This window comes from Triticum aestivum, chromosome 5D (assembly GCF_018294505.1).
Source record: "Triticum aestivum cultivar Chinese Spring chromosome 5D, IWGSC CS RefSeq v2.1, whole genome shotgun sequence".
Taxonomy (NCBI): Eukaryota; Viridiplantae; Streptophyta; class Magnoliopsida; order Poales; family Poaceae; genus Triticum; species Triticum aestivum.
Genome location: NC_057808.1, coordinates 380,999,180 through 381,026,958, shown reverse-complemented (window position 1 = coordinate 381,026,958; position 27,779 = coordinate 380,999,180). Strand labels below are relative to the sequence as shown.

At 44.6% G+C, this 27,779-nt stretch overlaps 1 protein-coding gene across 1 annotated transcript; it reads left to right on the top strand.

The window, feature by feature from the left end:
* Window positions 1–24,524: 24,524 nt before the first annotated feature.
* LOC123121946 (uncharacterized) lies at window positions 24,525–27,577 on the top strand. The gene is made up of 6 exons (XM_044542045.1): window positions 24,525–25,135; window positions 25,219–25,287; window positions 25,583–25,741; window positions 26,154–26,871; window positions 27,011–27,132; window positions 27,218–27,577. The coding sequence occupies exons 1-6, from the start codon at window positions 24,597–24,599 to the stop codon at window positions 27,261–27,263; spliced, it is 1,653 nt and encodes a 550-aa protein (XP_044397980.1). The 5' UTR covers window positions 24,525–24,596; the 3' UTR covers window positions 27,264–27,577.
* The last annotated feature ends 202 nt before the right edge of the window (window positions 27,578–27,779 follow it).

Here is a 27,779-nt window from a genome sequence, read left to right as displayed (position 1 = left end):
GTAATCTCGAAGCCACATATCCATCACATATCTCAAGTATCCATTTCTAGTTATATAAGATCCGGATACAAGTCTGAACGTCCATTACCGTGGACACGGTATTCGAATATATAACTTCCCTGCAGGGGTACACCACGTTACCCAACACGCTCGATCACTCTGGCCAGACACACCTTTCTGGGGTCAATGCCCGCCCTCGGAAGATCAACACGTCGTAGCCCTACCTAGGCTCAGCAGAGAGGTCCCCGCCGGTCTACATCCTAAGCACTACGGGTCTGGGCCCATCGCCCGTTGCACTCCGGATCATTGTGCGCAAGGGGATACCAGCACCACCCGTGAAGTGGATGGCATGATCCGGCCCGGCCACAATGCTGGACTGGACGTCTGACAAAGCTTCGGCTGATACCACGACGTCGAGGCCCATAACTATTCTCGCGTGGTGGTTAGTGCATAAAGGCCAGAGGCCAACTCAGAACAAATACCCAAACCTGTTAGTGCATTGGGGGCTCGCAGAGATGAGCAGAGACTCACGATAAGGTGACCCCGTCGCCCCGTCTCGTGGACTTACGACAAGGGCCCAGACTGCCCGGCCGTGCCACGTGGAAAACTCGCGGGTGCTCAACGGGCCCGCCCGACTTCCACACCAACTCGCGGGTACCCCTCAGGGCCGACCCTACTTCAATAATGGTCTCAACTAAAGTCAAGGTAACCGTGTGTCCAAACATCAAGGGGAAAACCCGAGGAATCACCCCCGGTGGATTCCACTCAATGTAATCATCAAGGTGAACGTAAGAGGGACCACCCTCGAGGTTCACACTTGAGGTGTTGGACGACAGAGCCGTATCGGGAATGGTGAAAGAGGAAATCACCCTCGATGACCACAAATGAATAGCTACACTACAGAATTATCATCAGGAGTGCATTATGAGGGATCACCCTCGGCACTCGATAGTAGCTCTGCAGAGTCGAGAAACTAAAGGGGCGTGATGTGATGTGAGGTGTCAGGCTCTGGTTGTCGATCACGTCGATCGAGGCATTGATGATGAAGCAGGGGCAACAAGGACAAGTACTGGGGGTCACTGATGGATCACTAACCAACCTATACTAAGCAGTTTAGGATAAGCAGGTAAGGTACAATGAGCGGGTTACAAAAGTAGGCTATGCATCAGAATAGGAGCAAACAATAACAATAGCAAAATCTAATGCAAGCATGAGAGAATGGAATGGGCGATATCGCGATGATCAAAGGGGGGGCTTGCCTGGTTGCTCAGACAAGAAGAAGGGTCGTCGTCGACGTAGTCGATCACAGGGGCATCAGCAGCGGTCTCAGGGTCTACCGGAGAGAAGAGGGGGGAAGAAACGGTAAATACATGCAAACATAAGCATAACAAGACAATAAGCGGGGCTAGAGGTGTTCTAACGCAGCGCTAGGCGATACTGGCGAAGGGGGAAAACATCCGGGAAGGTTTTCCCGGTTCCGGACGTTTGTCAGACAAATGAACCGGAGGGGAAAATTTCAACGTTTGCTATGCTATGGACGTGTGACAGATGAACGGAGAGCGTATTCGGATTCGTCTCGTCGTTCTGAGCAACTTTCATGTATAAAACTTTTTCATCCGAGTTACGGTTTATTTTCTATGAATTTCTGAAGTCTAAACAATATTCTAAAATTATTTCTAATTATTAAACTCGACAAAAAAAGGAATAATGACGTCAGCATGAGGTCAGAGTGATGTCAGCAGTCAACAGGGTGTTGACTTGTCAAAACTGACGTATGGATCCCACTGTCATAGACACAGTTTAGTTAAACAGTATAAGATTAACTAATCTAGTTAATCAGGTTATTAAGCATGTTAATTAAGTTAACTAATCATATTGCTAATTAATTAATTATTTATTTATTTTATTATTTACTTTTTCGTTCTTTTTTTCTGTTTTACAGGGGCTGTCCCACATGTCATAGGGTACAACTAAAACTAAGTCTAATATAAATTAGTCTAACAAAGGGGCTTGTTTAACTAGGGATTAGCCCGTAAGCTAGCAAAGGGCCGGCCACACACGGTTGTGGCAAAAGCCAGCCACACATACGCTGCACACACACCACACAACACACTTGGCCATGGCCGGTAGCAGCAGCAGCCGGTGGTAGTGGGCAGCAGCAGTACCAGCAACAGAGCAGCGTAGCAGCGGCCTAAGCACGAAGCAGCAGTAACAGCAACTAGCAGATACAGCAGTAATAAACAGCAGCAGAGAGCAGCGGCACAAGCAGTTAAGCGCAGCAGGCAGCAGCGAAAAGTAGCAGTTGCGGGCGCAACGCACGACGACGGGAGCGGCGGGGTGCGGCCAGGGGACGGCCGGTGCGCGGCCTGTCGCGGCCAGGGAGCGCGTACCGGGCGTCGTGGCACGAGGCGCGGGGGCGGACCGCGGCCAACGGCCGGAGCTTGGGCGACACGGGCATGGCCGAGCGCGAGGCTGCGGCGTAGCCGATGCCGAGGAGCAGCAGCAGGGCAAGCACGCAGAGCAGGGGGCGCGACCCCGTGCAGATGCGCACGCGCGAGGGCGCGGACTGGGGCGGACAGGGACGCGGGGGAAGGCACGGCCACGACGAGCTCGTAGCCATGACGGATGACGGTTGGTGAGCGCGAGATCGACGGCAGTGGCTTACGACGGCCTACGGAATGGATTCGAGAGGGGGAGGAGGGGAATCGAACAGGAGCTCACTGCCATTGCAGGGACGGCCCGAGGACGACTCGAGGTGGCCGGACGCATCGCACTCATCGACGAGATGCGGCTGCCGTGGCAGAGAAGACCGCGTGATGGCGAGGTAGTAGGCCGTCCGAGCTCTAACCGATAGGTGAGGGCGACGGAGACGACGATGGCGGAGTTCCTCGACGTCTTGGCGCGACGAATGGAGGCCGGTGGCCGCGGGATCGACGATGATGACGACGACCGCGAGCTTAGCCTCTTCCAGTTCATCGGATATGAGCGAGGGAGAGGGGGATTTGGGGACTAGGGTTACCAGGGAGGGAGAGGGGGGCTCGGGGTGTCAAGTAGGCGCCGGGGTAAGCCGCGGGATGTCCAACACGCATCCACAGCCGCGGCCATGGTGGTCGGATGCGTGCCACGACCTCCTGTTGTGAACAAGGAGGAGGATGGGTCTTGGTGGGCTGGGCCTTGTGTGCTGAGGCCACTTATGGCCTAATGGCACAATAGGCTTTATTCATTTTCTATTCTTTTACTGTTTTACACTCTCGCTACTGTTTTCTATTTATTCTAGCTAGCAAATGAGTTTTGTTACTTATGAAACTTTGCACATAAATCAGGCACAACAATATTAGATGACACAAAAAGTTTGGGGCCAAAAGGAGTTGTCTAACCAATTTTTAGAAATTTGGAAAGGCCAATTTTAATTGTTGCTGGATCAATAAGTTAAATCCCAGGGGCATTTTGGAAATACAAAAGAGGTTGGTTTCATCATGACAAATTCTTAGAGAACATTTGCCAAATTATGAACACTTTTGTTTTGTAGTTTGAAGGAAAAAAATACTTTGACTTTAATCTAAAATTTTGAATTTTGAACGGGGTTTGAATCAACGCGAGTTTATCAACAGTAACCATTCTGACGTGGCATCATTAGTAGAGGTTACTGTAGCTTAATTATTCGGGCGTCACAGCAAGCTTACTAATAACGGAAGGAGAATCTAGTGCAGAGCTAGATGGCAGTTCCTTACCTCCCCTCGTAGTTGAGGGCAAAATCTTGGTTGTTTCGTCTTTCAAGTTCCTCATAGTGATCAACAGATATAAATCCCAAGTGACTCAAAGAATAGAGCTATGCTCCCCGGCAACGGCGCCAGAAATTAGTCTTGATAACCCACAAGTGTAGGGGATCGCAACAGCTTTCGAGGGTAAAGTATTCAACCCAAATTTATTGTTTCGACACAAGGGGAGCCAAAGAATATTATTGAGTATTAGCAGTTGAGTTGTCAATTCAACCACACCTGGGTAACTTAGTATCTGCAGCAAAGTATTTAGTAGCAAAGTAGTATGATAGTAATGGTAATAGTGGCAAACGTAAAGATAATAGTTTTGTGGTAATTGTAATAGTATCAACGGAAAAGTAAATAAGCGAAGCACAAGATGTGAAAAGCTCGTAGGCATTGGATCAGTGATGGATAATTATGTCGGATGCGATTCCTCATGTAATAGCTATAACATAGGGTGACACAGAACTAGCTCCGGTTCATCAATGTAATGTAGGCATGTATTCCGAATATAGTCATACGTGCTTATGGAAAAGAACTTGCATGACATCTTTTGTCCTACCCTCCCGTGGCAGTGGGGTCCTAACGGAAACTAAGGGATATTAAGGCCTCCTTTTAATAGAGAACTGGAACAAAGCATTAGCACTTAGTGAATACATGAACTCCTCAAACTATGGTCATCACCGAGAAGTATCCCGATTATTGTCACTTCGGGGTTGTCGGATCATAACACATAATAGGTGACTATAGACTTGCAAGATAAGATCAAGAACACACATATATTCATGAAAACATAATAGGTTCAGATCTGAAATCATGGCACTCGGGCCCTAGTGACAAGCATTAAGCATAGCAAAGTCATAGCAACATCAATCTCAGAACATAGTGGATACTAGGGATCAAACCCTAACAAAACTAACTTGATTACATGGTAAATCTCATCCAACCCATCACCGTCCAGCAAGCCTACGATGGAATTACTCACGCACGGCGGTGAGCATCATGAAATTGGTGATTGAGGATGGTTGATGATGACGACGGCGACGAATCCCCCTCTCCGGAGCCCCGAACGGACTCCAGATCAGCCCTCCCGAGAGAGATTAGGGCTTGGCGGCGGCTCCGTATCGTAAAACGCGATGAAACTTTCTCTCTGATTTTTTTCTCCGTGAAACGGAATATATGGAGTTGGAGTTGAGGTCGGTGGAGCCTCAGGGGGCCCACGAGACAGGGGGCGCGCCCAGGGGGGTGTGTTGGGGAACGTAGTAATTTCAAAAAAATTCCTACGCACACGCAAGATCATGGTGATGCATAGCAACAAGAGGGGAGAGTGTTGTCCACGTACCCTCGTAGACCGAAAGCGGATGCGTTAGAACAACGCGGTTGATGTAGTCGAACGTCTTCACGGCCCGACCGATCAAGCACCGAAACTACGGCAACTCCGAGTTCTAGCACACGTTCAGCTCGATGACGTCCCTCAAACTCCGAACCAGCCGAGTGTCGAGGGAGAGTTCCGTCAGCACGACGACATGGTGACGATCTTGATGTTACCGTCGCAGGGCTTCGCCTAAGCACCGCTACAATATTATCGAGGAGGACTATGGTGGAGGGGGGCACCGCACACGGCTAAGAGATCAAGATATCAATTGTTGTGTCTAGAGGTGCCCCCCTGCCCCCGTATATAAAGGAGCAAGGGGGAAGGGGGCGGCCGGCCTAGGAGGGGGCGCGCCATGGGGAGTCCTACTCCCACCGGGAGTAGGACTCCCTCCTTCCTTGTTGGGCTAGGAGAAGGGGGAAGGAAAGGGAGAGGACGAGAAGGAAAGAGGGGGCCGGCCCCCCTTGCCCTAAACCAATTCGGTTTGGGCCTTGGGGGGCACGCCCCACACTCCCCTTGCTGCCCTCTATTTCCACTAAGGCCCATGTAGGCCCATTAAGCCCCCGGGGGGTTCCGGTAACCCCCGGTACTTCGGTAAAATCCCGATTTCACCCGGAACACTTCCGACATCCAAATATAGGCTTCCAATATATCAATCTTCATGTCTCGACCATTTCGAGACTCCTCGTCATGTCCGTAATCACATCCGGGACTCCGAACAACCTTCGGTACATCAAAACTCATAAACTCATAATATAACTGTCATCGAAACCTTAAGCGTGCGGACCCTACGGGTTCGAGAACTATGTAGACATGACCGAGATGCGTTTCCGGTCAATAACCAATAGCGGAACCTGGATGCTCATATTGGCTCCTACATATTCTACGAAGATCTTTATTGGTCAAACCGCATAACAACATACGTTGTTCCCTTTGTCATCGGTATGTTACTTGCCCGAGATTCGATCATCGGTATCCCAATACCTAGTTCAATCTCGTTACTGGCAAGTCTCTTTACTCGTTACGTAATGCATCATTCCGTAACTAACTCATTAGCTACATTGCTTGCAAGGCTTATAGTGATGTGCCTTACCGAGAGGGCCCAGAGATACCTCTCCGACAATCGGAGTGACAAAACCTAATCTCGAAATACGCCAACTCAACATGTACCTTTGGAGACACCTGTAGAGCTCCTTTATAATCACCCAGCTACGTTGTGACGTTTGGTAGCACACAAAGTGTTCCTCCGGTAAACGGGAGTTGCATAATCTCATAGTTGTAGGAACATGTATAAGTCATGAAGAAAGCAATAGCAACATACTAAATGATCAAGTGCTAAGCTAACGGAATGGGTCATGTCAATCACATCATTCTCCTAATGATGTGATCCCGTTAATCAAATGACAACTCATGTCTATGGTTAGGAAACATAACCATCTTTGATTAATGAGCTAGTCAAGTAGAGGCATACTAGTGACATTAAGTTTGTCTGTGTATTCACACATGTATCATGTTTCCGGTTAATACAATTCTAGCATGAATAATAAACATTTATCATGATATAAGGAAATAAATAATAACTTTATTATTGCCTCTAGGGCATATTTCCTTCAGTCTCCCACTTGCACTAGAGTCAATAATCTAGATTACACAGTAATGATTCTAACACCCATGGAGCCTTGGTGCTAATCATGTTTTGCTCGTGGAAGAGGCTTAGTCAACGGGTCTGCAATATTCAGATCCGTATGTATCTTGCAAATCTCTATGTCTCCCACCTGGACTTGGTCCCGGATGGAATTGAAGCGTCTCTTGATGTGCTTGGTCCTCTTGTGAAATCTGGATTCCTTTGCCAAGGCAATTGCACCAGTATTGTCACAGAAGATCTTCATTGGTCCAGATGCACTAGGTATGACACCTAGATCGGAAATGAACTCCTTCATCCAGACTCCTTCATTTGCTGCTTCTGAAGCAGCTATGTACTCCGCTTCGCATGTAGATCCCGCCACGACGCTTTGTTTAGAACTGCACCAACTGACAGCTCCACTGTTCAATATAAACACGTATCCGGTTTGCGATTTAGAATCGTCCGGATCAGTGTCAAAGCTTGCATCGACATAACCATTTACGACTAGCTCTTTGTCACCTCCATAAACGAGAAACATATCCTTAGTCCTTTTTAGGTATTTCAGGATATTCTTGACCGCTGTCCAGTGATCCACTCCTGGATTACTTTGGTACCTCCCTGCCAAACTTATTGCTAAGCATACATCAAGTCTGGTACACAGCATTGCATACATGATAGAGCCTATGGCTGAAGCATAGGGAACATCTTTCATTTTCTCTCTATCTTCTTTTGTGGTCGGGCATTGAGTCTGACTCAACTTCACACCTTGTAATGCAGGCAAGAACCCTTTCTTTGCCTGATCCATTTTGAACATTTTCAAAACTTTATCAAGGTATGTGCTTTGTGAAAGTCCAATTAAGCGTCTTGATCTATCTCTATAGATCTTGATGCCCAATATGTAAGCAGCTTCACCGAGGTCTTTCATTGAAAAACTTTTATTCAAGTATCCCTTTATGCTAACATGAAATTCTATATCATTTCCAATTAACAATATGTCGTCTACATATAATATCAGAAATGCTACAGAGCTCCCACTCACTTTCTTGTAAATACAGGCTTCTCCAAAAGTCTGTATAAAACCATATGCTTTGATCACACTATCAAAGCGTTTATTCCAACTCCGAGAGGCTTGCACCAGTCCATAAATGGATCGCTGGAGCTTGCACACTTTGTTAGCACCTTTTGGATCGACAAAACCTTCTGGTTGCATCATATACAACTCTTCTTCTAGAAATCCATTCAGGAATGCAGTTTTGACATCCATTTGCCATATTTCATAATCATAAAATGCGGCAATTGCTAACATGATTCAGACAGACTTAAGCATCGCTACGGGTGACAAAGTCTCATCGTAGTCAACCCCTTGAACTTGTCGAAAACCTTTCGCAACAAGTCGAGCTTTGTAGACAGTTATATTACCATCAGCGTCAGTCTTTTTCTTGAAGATCCATTTATTCTCGATGGCTTGCCGATCATCGGGCAAGTCAACCAAAGTCCATACTCTGTTCTCATACATGGATCCCATCTCAGATTTCATGGCCTCGAGCCATTTTGCGGAATCTGGGCTCATCATCGCTTCCTCATAGTTCGTAGGTTCGCCATGGTCAAGTAACATGACTTCCAGAATAGGATTACCGTACCACTCTGGTGCGGATCTTACTCTGGTTGACCTACGAGGTTCGGTAGTAACTTGATCTGAAGTTTCATGATCAATATCATTAGCTTCCTCACTAATTGGCGTAGTTGTCACAGGAACCGGTTCTTGTGATGAACTACTTTCCAATAAGGGAGCAGGTACAGTTACCTCATCAAGTTCTACTTTCGTCCCACTCACTTCTTTCGAGAGAAACTCCTTCTCTAGAAAGGATCCGAATTTAGCAACAAAAGTCTTGCCTTCAGATCTGTGATAGAAGGTGTACCAAGGGTCTCTTTTGGGTATCCTACGAAGACACATTTCTCCGATTTGGGTTCGAGCTTATCTGGTTGAAGTTTCTTCACATAAGCATCGCAGTCCCAAACTTTAAGAAATGACAACTTTGGTTTCTTGCCAAACCATAGTTCATAAGGCGTCGTCTCGACGGATTTTGATGGTGCCCTATTTAACGTGAATGCGGCCGTCTCTAAAGCATAACCCCAAAACGATAGCGGTAAATCAGTAAGAGACATCATAGATCGCACCATATCTAGTAAAGTACGATTACGACGTTCGGACACACCATTACGCTGTGGTGTTCCGGGTGGCGTGAGTTGCGAAACTATTCCGCATTGTTTCAAATGTAAACCAAACTCGTAACTCAAATATTCTCCTCCACAATCAGATCATAGAAACTTTATTTTCTTGTTACGATGATTTTCCACTTCACTCTGAAATTCTTTGAACTTTTCAAATGTTTCAGACTTGTGTTTCATTAAGTAGATATACCCATATCTGCTCAAATCATCTGTGAAGGTGAGAAAATAACGATACCCGCCGCGAGCCTGAACATTCATTGGACCACACACATCGGTATGAATGATTTCCAACAAATCAGTTGCTCGCTCCATAGTTCCGGAGAACGGCGTTTTAGTCATCTTGCCCATGAGGCATGGTTCGCAAGTACCAAGTGATTCATAATCAAGTGATTCCAGAAGTCCATCAGTATGGAGTTTCTTCATGCGCTTTACACCAATATGACCCAAACGGTAGTGCCACAAATAAGTTGCACTATCATTATCAACTCTGCATCTTTTGGCTTCAACATTATGAATATATGTATCACTACTATCGAGATTTAATAAAAATAGACCACTCTTCAAGGGTGCATGACCATAAAAGATATTACTCATATAAATAGAACAACCATTATTCTCTGATTTAAATGAATAACCGTCTCGCATCAAACAAGATCCAGATATAATGTTCATGCTCAATGTTGGTGCCAAATAACAATTATTCAGGTCTAAAACTAATCCCGAAGGTAGATGTAGAGGTAGCGTGCCGACCGCGATCACATCGACTTTGGAACCATTTCCCACGCGCATACCTCATCCTTAGCCAATCTTTGCTTAATCCGTAGTCCCTGTTTCGAGTTGCAAATATTAGCAACAGAACCAGTATCAAATACCCAGGTGCTACTGCGAGCATTAGTAAGGTACACATCAATAACATGTATATCACATATACCTTTGTTAACCTTGCCATCCTTCTTATCCGCCAAATACTTGGGGCAGTTCCGCTTCCAGTGACCAGTCTGCTTGCAGTAGAAGCACTCAGTCTTAGGCTTAGGTCCAGATTTGGGTTTCTTCTCTTGAGCAGCAACTTGTTTGTTGTTCTTCTTGAAGTTCCCCTTCTTCTTCCCTTTACCCTTTTTCTTGAAGCTGGTGGTCTTATTGACCATCAACACTTGATGCTCCTTCTTGATTTCTACCTCCGCAGCCTTTAGCATTGCGAAGAGCTCGGGAATAGTCTTGTCCATCCCTTGCATATTATAGTTCATCACGAAGCTCTTGTAGCTTGGTGGCAGTGATTGAAGAATTCTGTCAATGACACTATCATCAGGAAGATTAACTCCCAGTTGAATCAAGTGATTATTATACCCAGACATTTTGAGTATATGTTCACTGACAGAACTATTCTCTTCCATCTTGCAGCTATGGAACTTATTGGAGACTTCATATCTCTCAATCCGGGCATTTGCTTGAAATATTAACTTCAACTCCTGGAACATCTTATATGCTCCATGACGTTCAAAACGTCGTTGAAGTCCCGGTTCTAAGCCGTAAAGCATGGCACACCAAACTATCGAGTAGTCATCAGCTTTGCTCTGCCAGACGTTCTTAACGTCGTCAGTTGCATCTGCAGCAGGCCTGGCACCCAGCGGTGCTTCCAAGACGTAATTCTTCTGTGCAGCAATGAGGATAATCCTCAAGTTACGGACCCAGTCCGTGTAATTGCTACCATCATCTTTCAACTTAGCTTTCTCAAGGAACGCATTAAAATTCAACGGAACAACAGCACGAGCCATCTATCTACAACAAACATAGACAAGCAAAATACTATCAGGTACTAAGTTCATGATAAATTTTAAGTTCAATTAATCATATTACTAAAGAACTCCCACTTAGACAGACATCTCTCTAGTCATCTAAGTGATCACGTGATCCAAATCAACTAAACCATGTCCGATCATCACGTGAGATGGAGTAGTTTTCAATGGTGAACATCACTATGTTGATCATATCTACTACATGATTCACGTTCGACCTTTCGGTCTCCGTGTTCCGAGGCCATATTTGTACATGCTAGGCTCGTCAAGTTTAACCTGAGTATTCCGCGTGTGCAACTGTTTTGCACCCGTTGTATTTGAACGTAGAGCCTATCACACCCGATAATCACGTGGTGTCTCAGCACGAAGAACTTTCGCAACGGTGCATACTCAGGGAGAACACTTCTTGATAATTAGTGAGAGATCATCTTAAAATGCTACCGTCAATCAAAGCAAGATAAGATGCATAAAGGATAAACATCACATGCAATCAATATAAGTGATATGATATGGCCATCATCATCTTGTGCTTGTGATCTCCATCTCCGAAGCACCGTTGTGATCACCATCATCACCGGCGCGACACCTTGATCTCCATCGTAGCATCGTTGTCGTTTCGCCATCTATTGCTTCAACGACTATCGCTACCGCTTAGTGATAAAGTAAAGCAATTACAGGGCGCTTGCATTTCATACAATAAAGCGACAACCATATGGCTCCTGCCAGTTGCCGATAACTCGGTTACAAAACATGATCATCTCATACAATAAAATATAGCATCACGTCTTGACCATATCACATCACAACATGCCCTGCAAAAACAAGTTAGACGTCCTCTACTTTGTTGTTGCAAATTTTACGTGGCTGCTACGGGCTGAGCAAGAACCGTTCTTACCTACGCATCAAACCACAACGATAGTTCGTCAAGTTAGTGCTATTTTAACCTTCGCAAGGACCGGGCGTAGCCACACTCGGTTCAACTAAAGTTGGAGAAACTGACACCCGCCAGCCACCTGTGTGCAAAGCACGTCGGTAGAACCAGTCTCGCGTACGCGTAATGTCGGTCCGGGCTGCTTCATCCAACAATACCGCTGAACCAAAGTATGACATGCTGGTAAGCATTATGACTTGTATCGCCCACAACTCACTTGTGTTCTACTCGTGCATATAACATCTACGCATAAAACCTGGCTCGGATGCCACTGTTGGGGAACGTAGTAATTTCAAAAAAATTCCTACGCACACGCAAGATCATGGTGATGCATAGCAACGAGAGGGGAGAGTGTTGTCCACGTACCCTCGTAGACCGAAAGCGGAAGCGTTAGAACAACGATGTTGATGTAGTTGTACGTCTTCACGGCTCGACCGATCAAGCACCGAAACTACGGCACCTCCGAGTTCTAGCACATGTTCAGCTCGATGACATCCCTCGAACTCCGATCTAGCCGAGTGTCGAGGGAGAGTTCCGTCAGCACGACGGCGTGGTGATGATCTTGATGTTCTACCGTCGCAGGGCTTCGCCTAAGCACCGCTACAATATTATCGAGGAGGACTATGGTGGAGGGGGCACCGCACACGGCTAAGAGATCAAGAGATCAATTGTTGTGTCTAGAGGTGCCCCCCTGCCCCCGTATATAAAGGAGCAAGGGGGGAGGGGGCGGCCGGCCTAGGAGGGGGCGCGCCATGGGGAGTCCTACTCCCACCGGGAGTAGGACTCCCTCCTTCCTTGTTGGACTAGGAGAAGGGGGAAGGAAAGGGAGAGGACGAGAAGGAAAGAGGGGGCCGACCCCCCTTGCCCTAAACCAATTCGGTTTGGGCCTTGGGGGCGCGCCCCACACTCCCCTTGCTGCCCTCTATTTCCACTAAGGCCCATGTAGGCCCATTAAGCCCCCGGGGGGTTCCGGTAACCCCCGGTACTCCGGTAAAATCCCGATTCCACCCGGAACACTTCCGACATCCAAATATAGGCTTCCAATATATCAATCTTCATGTCTCGACCATTTCGAGACTCCTCGTCATGTCCGTAATCACATCCGGGACTCCGAACAACCTTCGGTACATCAAAACTCATAAACTCATAATATAACTGTCATCGAAACCTTAAGCGTGCGGACCCTACGGGTTCGAGAACTATGTAGACATGACCGAGACACGTTTTCGGTCAATAACCAATAGCAGAACCTGGATGCTCATATTGGCTCCTACATATTCTACGAAGATCTTTATCGGTCAAACCGCATAACAACATACGTTGTTCCCTTTGTCATCGGTATGTTACTTGCCCGAGATTCGATCGTCGGTATCCCAATACCTAGTTCAATCTCGTTACTGGCAAGTCTCTTTACTCGTTACGTAATGCATCATTCCGTAACTAACTCATTAGCTACATTGCTTGCAAGGCTTATAGTGATGTGCATTACCGAGAGGGCCCAGAGATACCTCTCCGACAATCGGAGTGACAAAACCTAATCTCGAAATACGCCAACTCAACATGTACCTTTGGAAACACCTGTAGAGCTCCTTTATAATCACCCAGTTACGTTGTGACGTTTGGTAGCACACAAAGTGTTCCTTCGGTAAACGGGAGTTGCATAATCTCATGGTTGTAGGAACATGTATAAGTCATGAAGAAAGCAATAGCAACATACTAAACGATCAAGTGCTAAGCTAACGGAATGGGTCATGTCAATCACATCATTCTCCTAATGATGTGATCCCGTTAATCAAATGACAACTCATGTCTATGGTTAGGAAACATAACCATCTTTGATTAATGAGCTAGTCAAGTAGAGGCATACTAGTGACATTAAGTTTGTCTATGTATTCACACATGTATCATGTTTCCGGTTAATACAATTCTAGCATGAATAATAAACATTTATCATGATATAAGGAAATAAATAATAACTTTATTATTGCCTCTAGGGCATATTTCCTTCAGGGTGGGCGCGCCCCCCACCCTCGTGGACAGGGTGCGGGCCCCCTGGTCTTGATTCTTTCGCCAGTATTTTTTATATTTTCCGAAACGTGCCTCCGTGGATTTTCAGGTCATTCCGAAAACTTTTGTTTTCTACACATAAAACAACATCATGGCAGTTTTGCTGAAAACAGCGTCAGTCCGGGTTAGTTTCATTCAAATCATGCAAGTTAGAGTCCAAAACAAGGGCAAAAGTGTTTGGAAAAGTAGATACGTTGGAGACGTATCAACATGCTAAAGAGTTGATGTTGGACAAGGAAGACAACGTAATGGGTTATGTTTTCTCACATCTCAGTTAAAGTATATTGTCATGGATCTTTCAAACATGTTGAGCTTTCCTTTCCCCCTCATGCTAGACAAAATTCCTTGCACCAAGTAGAGATACAACTTGTGCTTCCAAATATCCTTAAACCCAGTTTTGCCATGAGAGTCCACCATACCTACCTATGGATTGAGTAAGATCCTTCAAGTAAGTTGTCATGTAGCAAGCAATAAAAATTGCTCTCTAAATATGTATGACTTATTAGTGCGGAGAAAATAAGCTTTATACGATCGTGTGATATGGAAGTAATAAAAGCGACGGACTGCATAATAAAGGTTCATATCACAAGTGGCAATATAAAGTGACGTTCTTTTGCATTAAGATTTTGTGCATCCAACCCTAAAAGCACATGACAGACTCTGCTTCCCTCTGCAAAGGGCCTATCTTTTACTTTATGTCTTTCACTTTATGCAAGAGTCAAGGTGATCTTCACCTTTCCCTTTTTCATTTTATCCTTTGGCAAGCACCTCGTGTTGGAAAGATCCTGATATATATATCCAATTGGATGTAAGTTAGCATGAACTATTATTGTTGACATCACCCAAAGGTGAATACGTTGGGAGGCAACACTATAAGCCCCTATCTTTCTCAGTGTCCGATTAAGACTCCATAACCATAAGTATTGTGTGAGTGTTAGCAATTGTAGAAGACTATATGATAGTTGAGTATGTGGACTTGCTGAAAAGCTCTATTCTTGACTCTTTATAATGTTGTGATAAATTGCAATTGTTTCAATGACTGAGATTATAGTTTGCTAATTCTCAATACAGTTTATGATCCATACTTGACATTGTGAATAGATTGGTACTTGAGCATGATAAATCATATGACAAAATCTATATATGTTGTTGTTATAAGAATGATCATGATGCCCTCATGTCCGTATTTTATTTTTATCGACACCTCTATCTCTAAACATGTGGACATATTTTTCGATTTCGACTTCCGCTTGAGGACAAGCGAGGTCTATGCTTGGGGGAGTTGATACGTCCATTTTGCATCATGCTTTTATATCAATATTTATTGCATTATGGGCTGTTATTACACATTATGTCTCAATACTTATGGCTATTCTCTCTTATTTCACAAGGTTTATCATGAAGAGGGAGAATGCCGGCAGCTGGAATTCTGGCTGGAAAAGGAGCAAATATTGGAAACCTATTCTGCACAGCTCCAAAAATCCTGAAACTCCACGAAAGTCATTTTTGGAATTAATAAGAATTATTGAGCAAAGAAAATACCAGAGGGGGCCCACACCCTGGCCAAGAGGGTGGGGGCGCGCCCCTATCTCCTGGGCCCCCTGGTGGCCCTCCGGTGCCCATCTTCTGCTATATGAAGGCTTTTACCCTGGAAAAAAATCATAAGCAAGCTTACGGGACGAAACTCCGCTGCCACAAGGCGGAACCAATCTAGGGCTCCGGCGGAGCTATTCTGCCGGGGAAACTTCCCTCCGGGAGGGGGAAATCATCACCATCGTCATCACCAACGATCCTCTCATCGGGAGGGGGACGATCTCCATCAACAACTTCACCAGCACCATCTCCTCTCAAAACCCTACTTCATCTCTTGTATCCAATCTTGTATCAAAACCACAAATTGGTACCTGTGGGTTGCTAGTAGTGTTGATTACTCCTTGTAGTTGATGCTAATTGGTTTACTTGGTGGAAGATCATATGTTCAGATCCTTAATGCATATTAATACTCCTCTGATCATGAACATGAATATTCTTTGTGAGTAGTTATGTTTGTTCCTGAGGACATGGGTGAAGTCTTGCTATTAGTAGTCATGTGAATTTGGTATTCGTTCGATATTTTGATGAGATGTATGTTGTCTCTTCTCTAGTGGTGTTATGTGAACGTCGACTACATGACACTTCACCATTATTTGGGCCTAGAGGAAGGCATTGGGAAGTAATAAGTAGATGATGGGTTGCTAGAGTGACAGAAGCTTAAACCCTAGTTTATGCGTTGCTTCGTAAGGGGCTGATTTGGATCCACTAGTTTCATGCTATGGTTAGGTTTACCTTAATACTTCTTTTGTAGTTGCGGATGCTTGCAATAGGGGTTAATCATAAGTGGGATGCTTGTCCAAGAAAGGGCAGTACCCAAGCACCGGTCCACCCACATATTAAATTATCAAAGTACCGAACGCGAATCATATGAGCGTGATGAAACTAGCTTGACGATAATTCCCATGTGTCCTCGGGAGTGCTTTTCTCATTATAAGGAATTGTCCAGGCTTTTCCTTTGCTACAAAAAGGATTGGGCCACCTTGCTGCACTTTATTTACTTTCATTGCTTGTTACCCGTTACAAATTATCTTATCACAAAACTATCTGTTACCTACAATTTCAGTGCTTGCAGAGAATACCTTATTGAAAACCGCTTGTCATTTTCTTCTGCTCCTCGTTGGGTTCGACACTCTTACTTATCGAAAGGACTACGATAGATCCCCTATACTTGTGGGTCATCAATGACCATCGAAGGTTTTATTCATGTAAACAGAACAACAATTATTCTCTGACTTTAAATGAATAACCGTATTGCTATAAACATGATCAAATCATATTCATGCTCAAGGCAAACGCCAAATAACATTTATTTAGGTTTAACACTAATCCCGAAAGTATAGGGAGTGTGCGATGATGATCATATCAATCTTGGAACCACTTCCAACACACATCGTCACTTCACCCTCAACTAGTCTCTGTTTATTCTGCAACTCCTGTTTTGAGTTACTAATTTTTAGCAACCGAACAAGTATCAAATACCCAGGGGCTACTATAAACACTAGTAAGGTACACATCAATAACCTGTATATCAAATATACCCTTATTCACTTTGCCATCCTTCTTATCCACCAAATATTCAGGGCATTTCCGCTTCTAGTGACCATTTCCTTTGCAGTAGAAGCACTCAGTTTCAGGCTTTAGTCTAGCTTTGGGCTTCTTCACAGAAATGACAACTTGCTTGCCATTCTACATGAAGTTCCCTTTCTTTCCCTTTCCCTTTTCTTGAAACTAGTGGTCTTGTTAATCATCAACACTTGATGCTCTTTCTTGATTTCTACCTTCATCGATTTCATCATCATGCAAAGCTCGGGAATCGTTTTCGTCATCCCTTGCATACTATAGTTCATCACGAAGTTCTACTAACTTGGTGATGGTGACTAGAGAACTCTGTCAATCACTATCTTATCTGGAAGATTAACTCCCACTTGATTCAAGCGATTGTAGTACCCAGACAATCTGAGCACATGCTCACTGCTTGAGCTATTCTCCTCCATCTTTTAGCTATAGAACTTGTTGGAGACTTCATATCTCTCAACTCGGGTATTTGCTTGAAATATTAACTTCAACTCCTGGAACATCTCATATGGTCCATGACGTTCAAAACGTCTTTGAAGTCCCGATTCTAAGTCGTTAAGCATGGTGCACTAAACTATCAAGTAGTCATCATATTGAGCTAGCCAAACGTTCATAACGTCTGCATCTGCTCCTGCAATAGGTCTGTCACCTAGCGGTGCATCAAGGAAATAATTCTTTTGTGCAGCAATGAGGATAAATCTCAGATCACGGACCCAGTCCGCATCATTGCTACTATCATCTTTCAACTTAGTTTTCTCTATGAACACATATAAACATAGGGAAGCAACAACGCGAGCTATTGATCTACAACATTATTTGCAAAATACTATCAGGACTAAGTTCATGATATATTAAAGTTCAATTAATCATATTACTTAAGAACTCCCACTTAGATAGACATCCCTCTAATCATCTAAGTGATCACGTGATCCAAATCAACTAAACCATGTCCGATCATCACGTGAGATGGAGTAGTTTTCAATGGTGAACATCACTATGTTAATCATATCTACTATATGATTCACGCTCGACCTTTCGGTCTCCAGTGTTCCGAGGCCATATCTGCATATGCTAGGCTCGTCAAGTTTAACCCGAGTATTCTGCGTGTGCAAAACTGGCTTACACCCGTTGTATGTGAACGTAGAGCTTATCACACTCGATCATCACATGGTGTCTCAGCATGAAGAACTGTCGCAACGGTGCATACTCAGGGAGAACACTTATACCTTGAAATTTTAGTAAGGGATCATCTTATAAAGCTACCGCCGAACTAAGCAAAATAAGATGTATAAAAGATAAACATCACATGCAATCAAAATATGTGACATGATATGGCCATCATCATCTTGTGCCTTTGATCTCCATCTCCAAAGCATCGTCATGATCTCCATCGTCACCGGCATGACACCATGATCTCCATCATCTTGATCTATATCAATGTGTCGTCACATGGTCGTCTCGCCAACTATTGCTCTTGCAACTATTGCTATCGCATAGCGATAAAGTAAAGCAATTATTTGGCGCTTGCATCTTATGCAATAAAGAGACAACCATAAGGCTTCTGCCAGTTGCCGATAACTTCAACAAAACATGATCATCTCATACAACAACTTATATCTCATCACGTCTTGACCATATCACATCACAACATGCCCTGCAAAAACAAGTTAGACGTCCTCTACTTTGTTGTTGCAAGTTTTACGTGGCTGCTACGGGCTTAGCAAGAACCGTTCTTACCTACGCATCAAAACACAACGATTTTTCATCAAGTATGTGATGTTTTAACCTTCAACAAGGACCGGGCGTAGCCACACTCGATTCAACTAAAGTTGGAGAAACTGACACCCGCCAGCCACCTGTGTGCGAAGCACGTCGGTAGAACCAGTCTCGCGTAAGCGTACGCGTAATGTCGGTCCGGGCCGCTTCATCCAACAATACCGCCGAATCAAAGTATGACATGCTGGTAAGCAGTATGACTATTATCGCCCACAACTCACTTGTGTTCTACTCGTGCATATAACATCTACGCATAAACCTGGCTCGGATGCCACTGTTGGGTTACGTAGTAATTTTAAAAAAATTCCTACGCACACGCAAGATCATGGTGATGCATAGCAACGAGAGGGAAGAGTGTCGTCCACGTACCCTCGTAGACCGTAAGCGGAAGCGTTATGACAACGCGGTTGATGTAGTCGTACGTCTTCACGATCGACCGATCTTAGTATCGAACGTACGGCACCTCCGCGATCTGCACACATTCAGCTCGGTGACGTCCCACGAACTCACGATCTAGTAGAGCTTCGAGGGAAAGTTCCGTCAGCACGACGGCGTGATGACGGTGTTGATGAAGCTACCGACGCAGGGCTTCGCCTAAGCACCGCTACGATATGACCGAGGTGGATTATGGTGGAGGGGGCACCGCACACGGCTAAAGATCAATGATCAACTTGTGTGTTCTAGGGTGCCCCCCTTGCCCCTGTATATAAAGGAGGGAGGAGGAGGCCGACCCTCATAGGGTGCGCCCAAAGTGTGGAGTCCTACTAGGACTCCCTAGTCCTAGTAGGATTCCACCTCCCACATGGAGTAGGAAAAGGGGAAGGGAGAAGGAGAAGGAAGGAAGGGGGCGCCCCCCTCCCTAGTCCAATTCGGACCAGTCCATGGGGAGGGGTGCGACCACCCATGAGGCCTTTTCTCTCCTTTCCCGTATGGCCCATTAAGGCCCAATACAAATTCCTGTAACTCTTCGGTACTCCGAAAAATACCCGAATCAGTCGGAACCTTTCCGATGTCCGAATATAGCCTTCCAATATATCGATCTTTACGGCTCGATCATTTCGAGACTCCTCGTCATGTCCCCGATCTCATCCGGGACTCCGAACAAACTTCGGTCATCAAATCATATAACTCATAATATAAATCGTCACCGAATGTTAAGCATGCGGACCCTATGGGTTCGAGAACTATGTAGACATGATCGAGACACGTCTCCGGTCAATAACCAATAGCGAAACCTGGATGCTCATATTGGCTCCTACATATTCTACGAAGATCTTTATCGGTCAAACCGCATAACAACATACGTTGTTCCCTTTGTCATCGGTATGTTACTTGCCCGAGATTCGATCGTCGGTATCACCATACCTAGTTCAATCTCGTTATCAGCAAGTCTCTTTACTCGTTCCGTAATGCATCATCCCACAACTAACTCATTAGTCACATTGCTTGCAAGGCTTATAGTGATGTGCATTACCGAGAGGGCCCAGAGATACCTCTCCGACAATCGGAGTGACAAATCCAAATCTCGATCTATGCCAACTCAACAAGTACCATCAGAGACACCTGTAGAGCACCTTTATAATCACCCAGTTACGTTGTGACGTTTGGTAGCACACAAAGTGTTCCTCCGGTATTCGGGAGTTGCATAATCTCATAGTCATAGGAACATGTATAAGTCATGAAGAAAGCAATAGCAACAAACTAAATGATCAAGTGCTAAGCTAACAGAATGGGTCAAGTCAATCACATCATTCTCTAATGATGTGATCCCGTTAATCAAATGACAACTCATGTCTATGGTTAGGAAATTTAACCATCTTTGATTCAACGAGCTAGTCAAGTAGAGGCATACTAGTGACATTATGTTTGTCTATGTATTCACACATGTACTAAGTTTCCGGTTAATACAATTCTAGCATGAATAATAAATATTTATCATGATTTAAGGAAATATAAATAACAACTTTATTATTGCCTCTAGGGCATATTTCCTTCAGGAAGGTGCCGGCGTCAACTCTCCACCACCACTGGAGGCTACTGCGGGCCCGAGCATCCGCGCGGAGCAGTGCTTCGGCCGCCTCGTCAGGCGCGCCGTCGCGGCCCTTGACCGCAGCCCAGGCTCATGGGCTCCGGCGAACCTCGGCTTCGCCACCACTCCGCTACGCCAGGCCTCCACCATCGCCGTCTCCGCTTCGGACGAGGAGGGCTCGTCGGCGACGAGACGGTGACCACCAGAGACTGATGGGATGCGGCGGCGGCCGCTCCCCCCGCTGGTAGCGCCGTGTCGGAGGAGGGGATCGAGTGGTGGTGCGGGCGTCGGATTATCCGACCCGTATCCGTAACCGCCCTCTCCCCCCTTTGTCTTATGCGGTGCGACGGCGGTTGGGCCAGCCAAAGGCCGTGCAGGCCCAGGCCCAGGCGCCTACGGGTTCTCCGGTTGCCTCCTGTTGGCCGTGGACGCCATTTTTTTCTCTGTTTTTATTAGTCTAGTACTAATTATTGTATATGGTGCAGTTTTAGACTCTATTTAGTACCTAGTTTGACTGCTACTTACATACTAGTCCAGTTCTAGATTACATCTGACTAGGACTTGTGTAATTATTAGTGTGTTTATATTATGTAATGGATTGATAATATAAATAAAGTACCGGATTTAATCTGGGAAGAATGACATGTTCCATGTGTTTACCACATCTCATTTTTATTGAACATGTTTTTGCGATTGAGATCTTCTCTCGCATATCAAACTTGCAATTTTTTTGAATATTTCTCCCTCATCTTATTTGGAATCACAAAGTAATGGGTTGTGATCTAATGCACATTTGCAGACTATTCTCTCTTACTATGAGGTCTACCTCCAACGTGTATTCCTTATATCTGAATTATAGCATACACAAGGTAATGGCGATGTAGCCTATTACTGTGAGATCTAAGTGATCTTCAAAGTGTTATGTTCACACAATTGAGGTTGAGAATTTTTCAAGTTTAAACTTGAATATCAAATTTTTGCATTCTTATTACAGAACCATGATGGTTATTAATTATCTCTGGTTTCTCATGTAGGCGAAGATGACTGCCAAAGAGTTTGAGGAGCTTGCCCTCAATGGCCACAATTACCCTACATGGGCTATGGACATCAAGATCAGTCTTGCGTCCCGTGGGATAGCGCGTGCAATACAACCCCCGGAGACTCCTCTCCCGGCTGGGGCCACGCCGCTGACAGAACAGCAGAACTATGCTGCTTTATTCATCATAAGGCACCATATTCATCCAGATCTCAAGTCTGAGTATTTACAGGAGGAATCTCCTAGTACTCTGTTTCTGGCCCTCAAAACGAGGTATGAATAGCAGAAGGCAGTAGTCCTGCCAGAAGCACTCCATAATTGGACTCATCTCCGTCTTCAGGATTTCAAGTCCATCGGTGAGTACAATCATTTTGTCCATAAGATATGTTCCAAACTGCGCTTTTGTGAGAAGGAACCTACTGAGGGGGAGAAGATAGAGAAAACTTTGTCTAATATGCTCCCTTCAGATAGAATCCTCGAACAACAATACCATGCTCGAAACTACACTGTCTATTCTGAGCTTATTCACATGTTACTTCAGGCTGAAAAGCATGATGAGCTACTCGCTAAGAATGGCTCTCAGCGCCCAGTTGGGGCACAACCTTTACCTGAAGTCCATTTGAATGTTGCAAATAGACAGAAGTTTAATGGTACCTTTCGGGGTAAACATTCCAATTTCGAGCATAAGCGAAAGCGCAATGGGAACAGGAGATCTAGATACCCAGAAAAGGGAAAAGGCACTTCAAAGCCCAGGGTTGATAAATCTAAGCTTTGCAACAAGTGTGGATGCTACACGCATTCTACTGAAAAGTGCACAATGCCCAAGCATCTGGTTATGCTGTACCAGCAATCTCAGGGACGCAAAGCACCTCAAGGGAAAAGGTTTGAAGCCAACTTCAACCTTCATCCAGATAGTGCAAAAGGAGCTGGTGGTTCGCACGATGTTCCTCCTGGACCGAGCAACGCCGTGGTTCCTTATCTGCCTGAGGATGCTGCTAAAATGGAGAACACGTTGATTGAGTACACCGCAAACAACGTGTTTGGCGACTTCGACTAGTCCCTCAATCTCCTTAGTGATCTACTTAATTATGTCCATTTGTGATGATTGTAATAAGAACATAAGTCCAGCAAATACATCTTCGAGTACATTAAGAAAGGAACCCCACATGTCTAAATAGTTATCAACGAAGAAGACCCCCACCCTAGCAACTACAAATTAATTTTAGCACATATTATGTTCTTTTTATTTTCTATAAATAATTATTATTATACATATGTATTTTCCAGTTTTAATTATCATATTATTTATCAAAACATTTGTCTACTATACAACCAAATATCTTCCGAATGTACTGCAACCAATTCCCGCCGCAACGCGCGGGGTATTTTCTAGTTTAATCAATGGTTGAACCCACACGCGAACGACCCGGAGCGAGCGAACCCCACCTGGGCTCACCTTTATGGGCCCCACGGGGTGATGGTCCTTTATTGGCCCCACGGGGTGATGGTGCGTGGGCCTGCAACACCAATTAGAAAGCTCCCCTTATTTAAGAAGAAGTGCCAAAGACTCACACCAGTTTCTCCGAAGGCAAATCCTAAACGGCGCCCTAACTGGCGCAAAAAAGAGCAAGTAGTAGGTTTTGAACTAGCGACGCCCTCGTGCAAGCTAGCCTCGATAGCCAACTAGAACAACATACCAATGTGGTTATTTGCAACCTTTTTATTCCTTTGTTCATCTTTCCTTTTTCTTTTCCATTCCTTTTTTCTTGTTCCTTTTATTTTTTCTTTTTTCTTTTTTGTTTTTATAATTCAACAAAAAAGGTCATCAAATTTGATGGACGTTTTTTCAAATATGGTGAACTTTTTTCAAAATCCATCAACGTTTTCAAATTCGGTGCACTTTTTCCAAAAATCCGACAACATTTCTAAAAGTCGGTGAACTTTTTTTCAAATCCGATGAACTTTTTTTAAAGTTTGTGAACTATTTTTGAAACTAACGAATTTTTTTCAAAATTGGTGAACTCTTTTTCAAATTTTATGAATTTTTTTTTCAAAATCGATCAACTTTTTCAAATGGATGAACTTTTTTTAGTCCGTGAACGATTTTGAAGTCTGTGATTTTTTTTTGAAAATTCATGAATATATTGAATTCATGATTTTTTCGGTTTTTTTCTTATTTCAAAAGTCAACTGTTGACCAGTTAACGCTGGACCGGTCAACTTCGATCGAAATGAATGAAGTGACGTGCACCGTGATCGTACGCGAAAAGCGTACATGGCAACCTGGGCCAGCCCAGTTTGCTGGGCGCGTGGGCGCGAGTACCTGAAGCGGTGCATTAAAGAAAACGAAAAAGAATGAGAAAAAAAGAAAAAGAATAAACCAAACTGAATAAGGAATATAAGAAGAGAAATAAACTTTTTGTGCACTAGCATGGTGATGGCAAGGTCGTTAGTGCGTAGCGGTTATCTCAGAGAGGTTGAGGGGTCGAACCCTGGTGCGAGCGGGGCGCTGCAGGCGCCAGTTTGCGAAATACACGTTAATGCTCGCATGCAGCGTCAAATAGGGTTTGCCTGCACCGTGATCGTGCGGGAAGAGAGTACATGGCGACCTGGGCCGGCCTAGTTCGCGGGGCGCGTGGGGCTCCCTTCTCCGAAGCCCAGATTCTCGCAGGCCGACAGTCCGAAGCCCACCGGTACCCCCTCTAAGACACAAGAGAGAACAACTGAGACGACCACATCTTCCGCTCCCCAAACCCTAAACCCGTGTCACCCGATCGGCGGCGGCCGCGGCGGTGAGGCGGCGAGAAGATGGGAAAGAGGAAGAGGGAAAGGGAAGTGCGTCTTCACGTGAAGACATCCGAGGGTTCCTCCTCGTCGTCGTCACTCGGCGAAGGTGGCCGCCCCCCTCCTTCTTTGAGGGGAGGAGGAGGAGGAGGAGGAGGAGGCGGGAGCAGCAGCGTCGTCCCAAATCCAACATCAACATCACCCTTGTCGGCGTCGGGCGCACCTTCGACGCCATCATCTTCCTCCACAGCTTCTTCATTGAAGATCGGGACGATGGAATTCAATCTTCCACCCGGATCCCCGCCAACATCCACAGCGTCTCCAAAGGCAGTTACCTCACCCGTTGCCCTCCCTCATCCTCAGGCTCCAGCGATTCTGTCTCCGACTCCTCCGCCCGGATCCACACCAACATCCACAGCCTCTCAGGCAGCCACCTCACCGGTCGAACCCCCACATGCTGATGTTTCCCCATTTTTCGAGCCCATTCCTGAATCCTATGCACAGGCACTCCAGCAGTCTGAAGACAGCAACACGACCATGACCTACCTCAAGCATCTACGAAGGTTAGTTATGGTTTGGATTTCGTTATCGTTGTTCCTATTGCTTCAGCTAATAACAGGCTAACGATATTGAATTCTTGTTCTAGGTGCTGTGGTGAAGATGCACGCCGCCTTTGGGCATCTGGTAGCTGTCACTTAAAGATGAGTTTTGACAGGTTGAAAACAGAAGATCGTAAACTTGCATACATGATACTCCCTCTGTAAACTAATATAAGAGCGTTTAGATCATTAAAGTAGTAATCTAAACACTCTTATATTAGTTTACGGAGGGAGTATGTAATAACTATGAGAGGTGAGTTCTGACATAAGTAAGCCACTGCCTTAGTTATTTTGTAGGGAATGCTTTTATCATCCACTTGCATTTGTCATCTGTGCACTGATAGTTATTGTGGACTATGCCTTAAATATGTTCATGAATTGTGGTTTGAACAACCGTTGATTATTCCACAGGTTAAAAGTACATTTGGAGTCTGCCCTCAGAACATTCTTATTGGAATCTTTCAAAAGTCAGAGTCCTGAGACTATAAAGAAGAGGTTTGCAAGTGAGGATAAAATGAAACAATTCATTCAAGTCCAAACAAAACTGACAGTTATGCAGATGCCTTCAAGGTAATTTTTCATGGCCCGCTGATCTTTGTTTCGTTTTCTATTCATTCCTTGCAGTCTTGTATACTGCAACACTATTCCCTCTCTACCTAATTTGGTTATTTGGGTATTGCCAGTGCAGCATTAATACATGTTATGTGTTCTTTGAGCTAAATTTTCATTTGTTTCAAACATTTCTCTTGCGCAATAACTAGGTCATATTAGTTGTCTTTTGGAGCAAAACAGCGGCATGGGCTTTTAGCTTTGTAATGTGGTAGTAAAGTCTTAAGAGTTCTATGCCCCTACTTTTTGATCTCCCTTGGTTACAAGCACGCAAATTTCATTTTCACTTAGACCATGCTATTATACTGCATCATCTAGACATTGCGTAAATATTAGTGTAAAGTTCCTAAAAGAGCTTATTCTTGTATTGCAGCATATGTTCATTGCGTCAGCACTTCATCAACAATCCTGCAGGCAGAATTGCTCATCTGTTCCAGAACCAGGCCTATAGCAAAGACGTCCCAACAACAGTAAAAGAGTCAAGGATTCTGCTTCACAAGTTAACACAACATACCATAGCAGAACACAAAAGAGGTTACTGTTGGGATGGTCAATTAAGCCTTGATGACTGGGAAGTCATAGACGGAACTCACATTTATCCAATTGCCAAATCTGTCCGTTGCACCAGTAGAGCAATGTCGAACAAGGACCTTACTCAAATAGCTGACACAATAGTTCCAAACTTCATGATCAATGGAGTGATTCCTGTGTTTATGGAACACTTCACAAATGCGTTGAAGTCTCATGGCACACTTGCTGAAGAGGATTTCCAATCTTGGTACTATGCATACCTCCTGCTACACCCCTTTGTTATGTCATCGATAGGAAGGGCAAATCTCCTTAGGAATCTGTATTGGCTTCTGGTGGACTTGAATTTTGAGGAAAACCCGTTCTTTGATACTGTTTTCAAAGTAGCTCCTTCTTCAAACTGGCGAGATTTTATCAAGCAGACCCCTATGAATTACATTCTCTGGAAGGTTTTCTGGTACAAGCTGATACCAAATTTCAACACCCTTCCTTATTTCAACTTGTTGGGAAGCATTATAAAGTACCATTGCCATCTTGTTCATCATGGTCCTGACCATGCCAGGGTACGTTTCCTAGATTTAGCTTGTCCACGTGCTATTAGTACATAATATTATGAGCTTTCTATATATATTAGTTCAGTTTGGTCAGGGCCCAGATCTTTAATTATTTTTGAGATATTTCTTATGAGTTCCGTTGTTTCAGGATGGCAAGTTGACAACAATGTCGAGCACAGATGACAACGAGTTACTTGCTGCAGCGCATGACCAGGATTGCCTCGCAGAGTGCATCAAGAACCTTCTGCAACAGAAGAAAGTGACCAGCGAGTAATGCTTTTTTGTCTGTCTTATACTTTCTTGAGTTTATTTTTATTTGGATATTTTATATGCTAACCTTCTTTTCCTCTTGCAGCGTCAGTGTTGTGCTTGACGCTTACGCTGTGACATGGGAGCTGTGATTATGCTTGCAGCATTAACGCTTAACATGTGGCGAAGGACTAACAACGAGGCTTTAGGACATTGTTGCACAGAGACGTGACTGTGTGAGTACAGGGTAGTGTTGATGCGACCTTCAGGGGGCTGTATGTATTGTTGGTAGTGGTGTGGTCGGTGGTGCTCGGATGCACTTTAATTGTTGTTATGCTTATGGGGGAGTTGTTGTTAAGGATGTGATGTCTGTTCTGTGTTTGGATGCAATTTGGTTGCTGTTATCCTATGGGAGAGGTGTTGTTAAGGATGCGAACCTGAAATTCAAGGAATTATCTGTTTTAAACTGCAATAGTCTTTCATTTTATTTTTCACATGTACTCCATTTGTAAACAAATATAAGACATAGTGATCTATAAAGCGTCTTATATTTGTTTACAAAGGAATAGTACATGTTATGTTCTATGCCGCCACCATGAAAGGTTAAGCTGCAGGATCAAATGAGTCGAACTTAGATTTCACTCTCTTGCCTCAAGGGATCCAAAGCT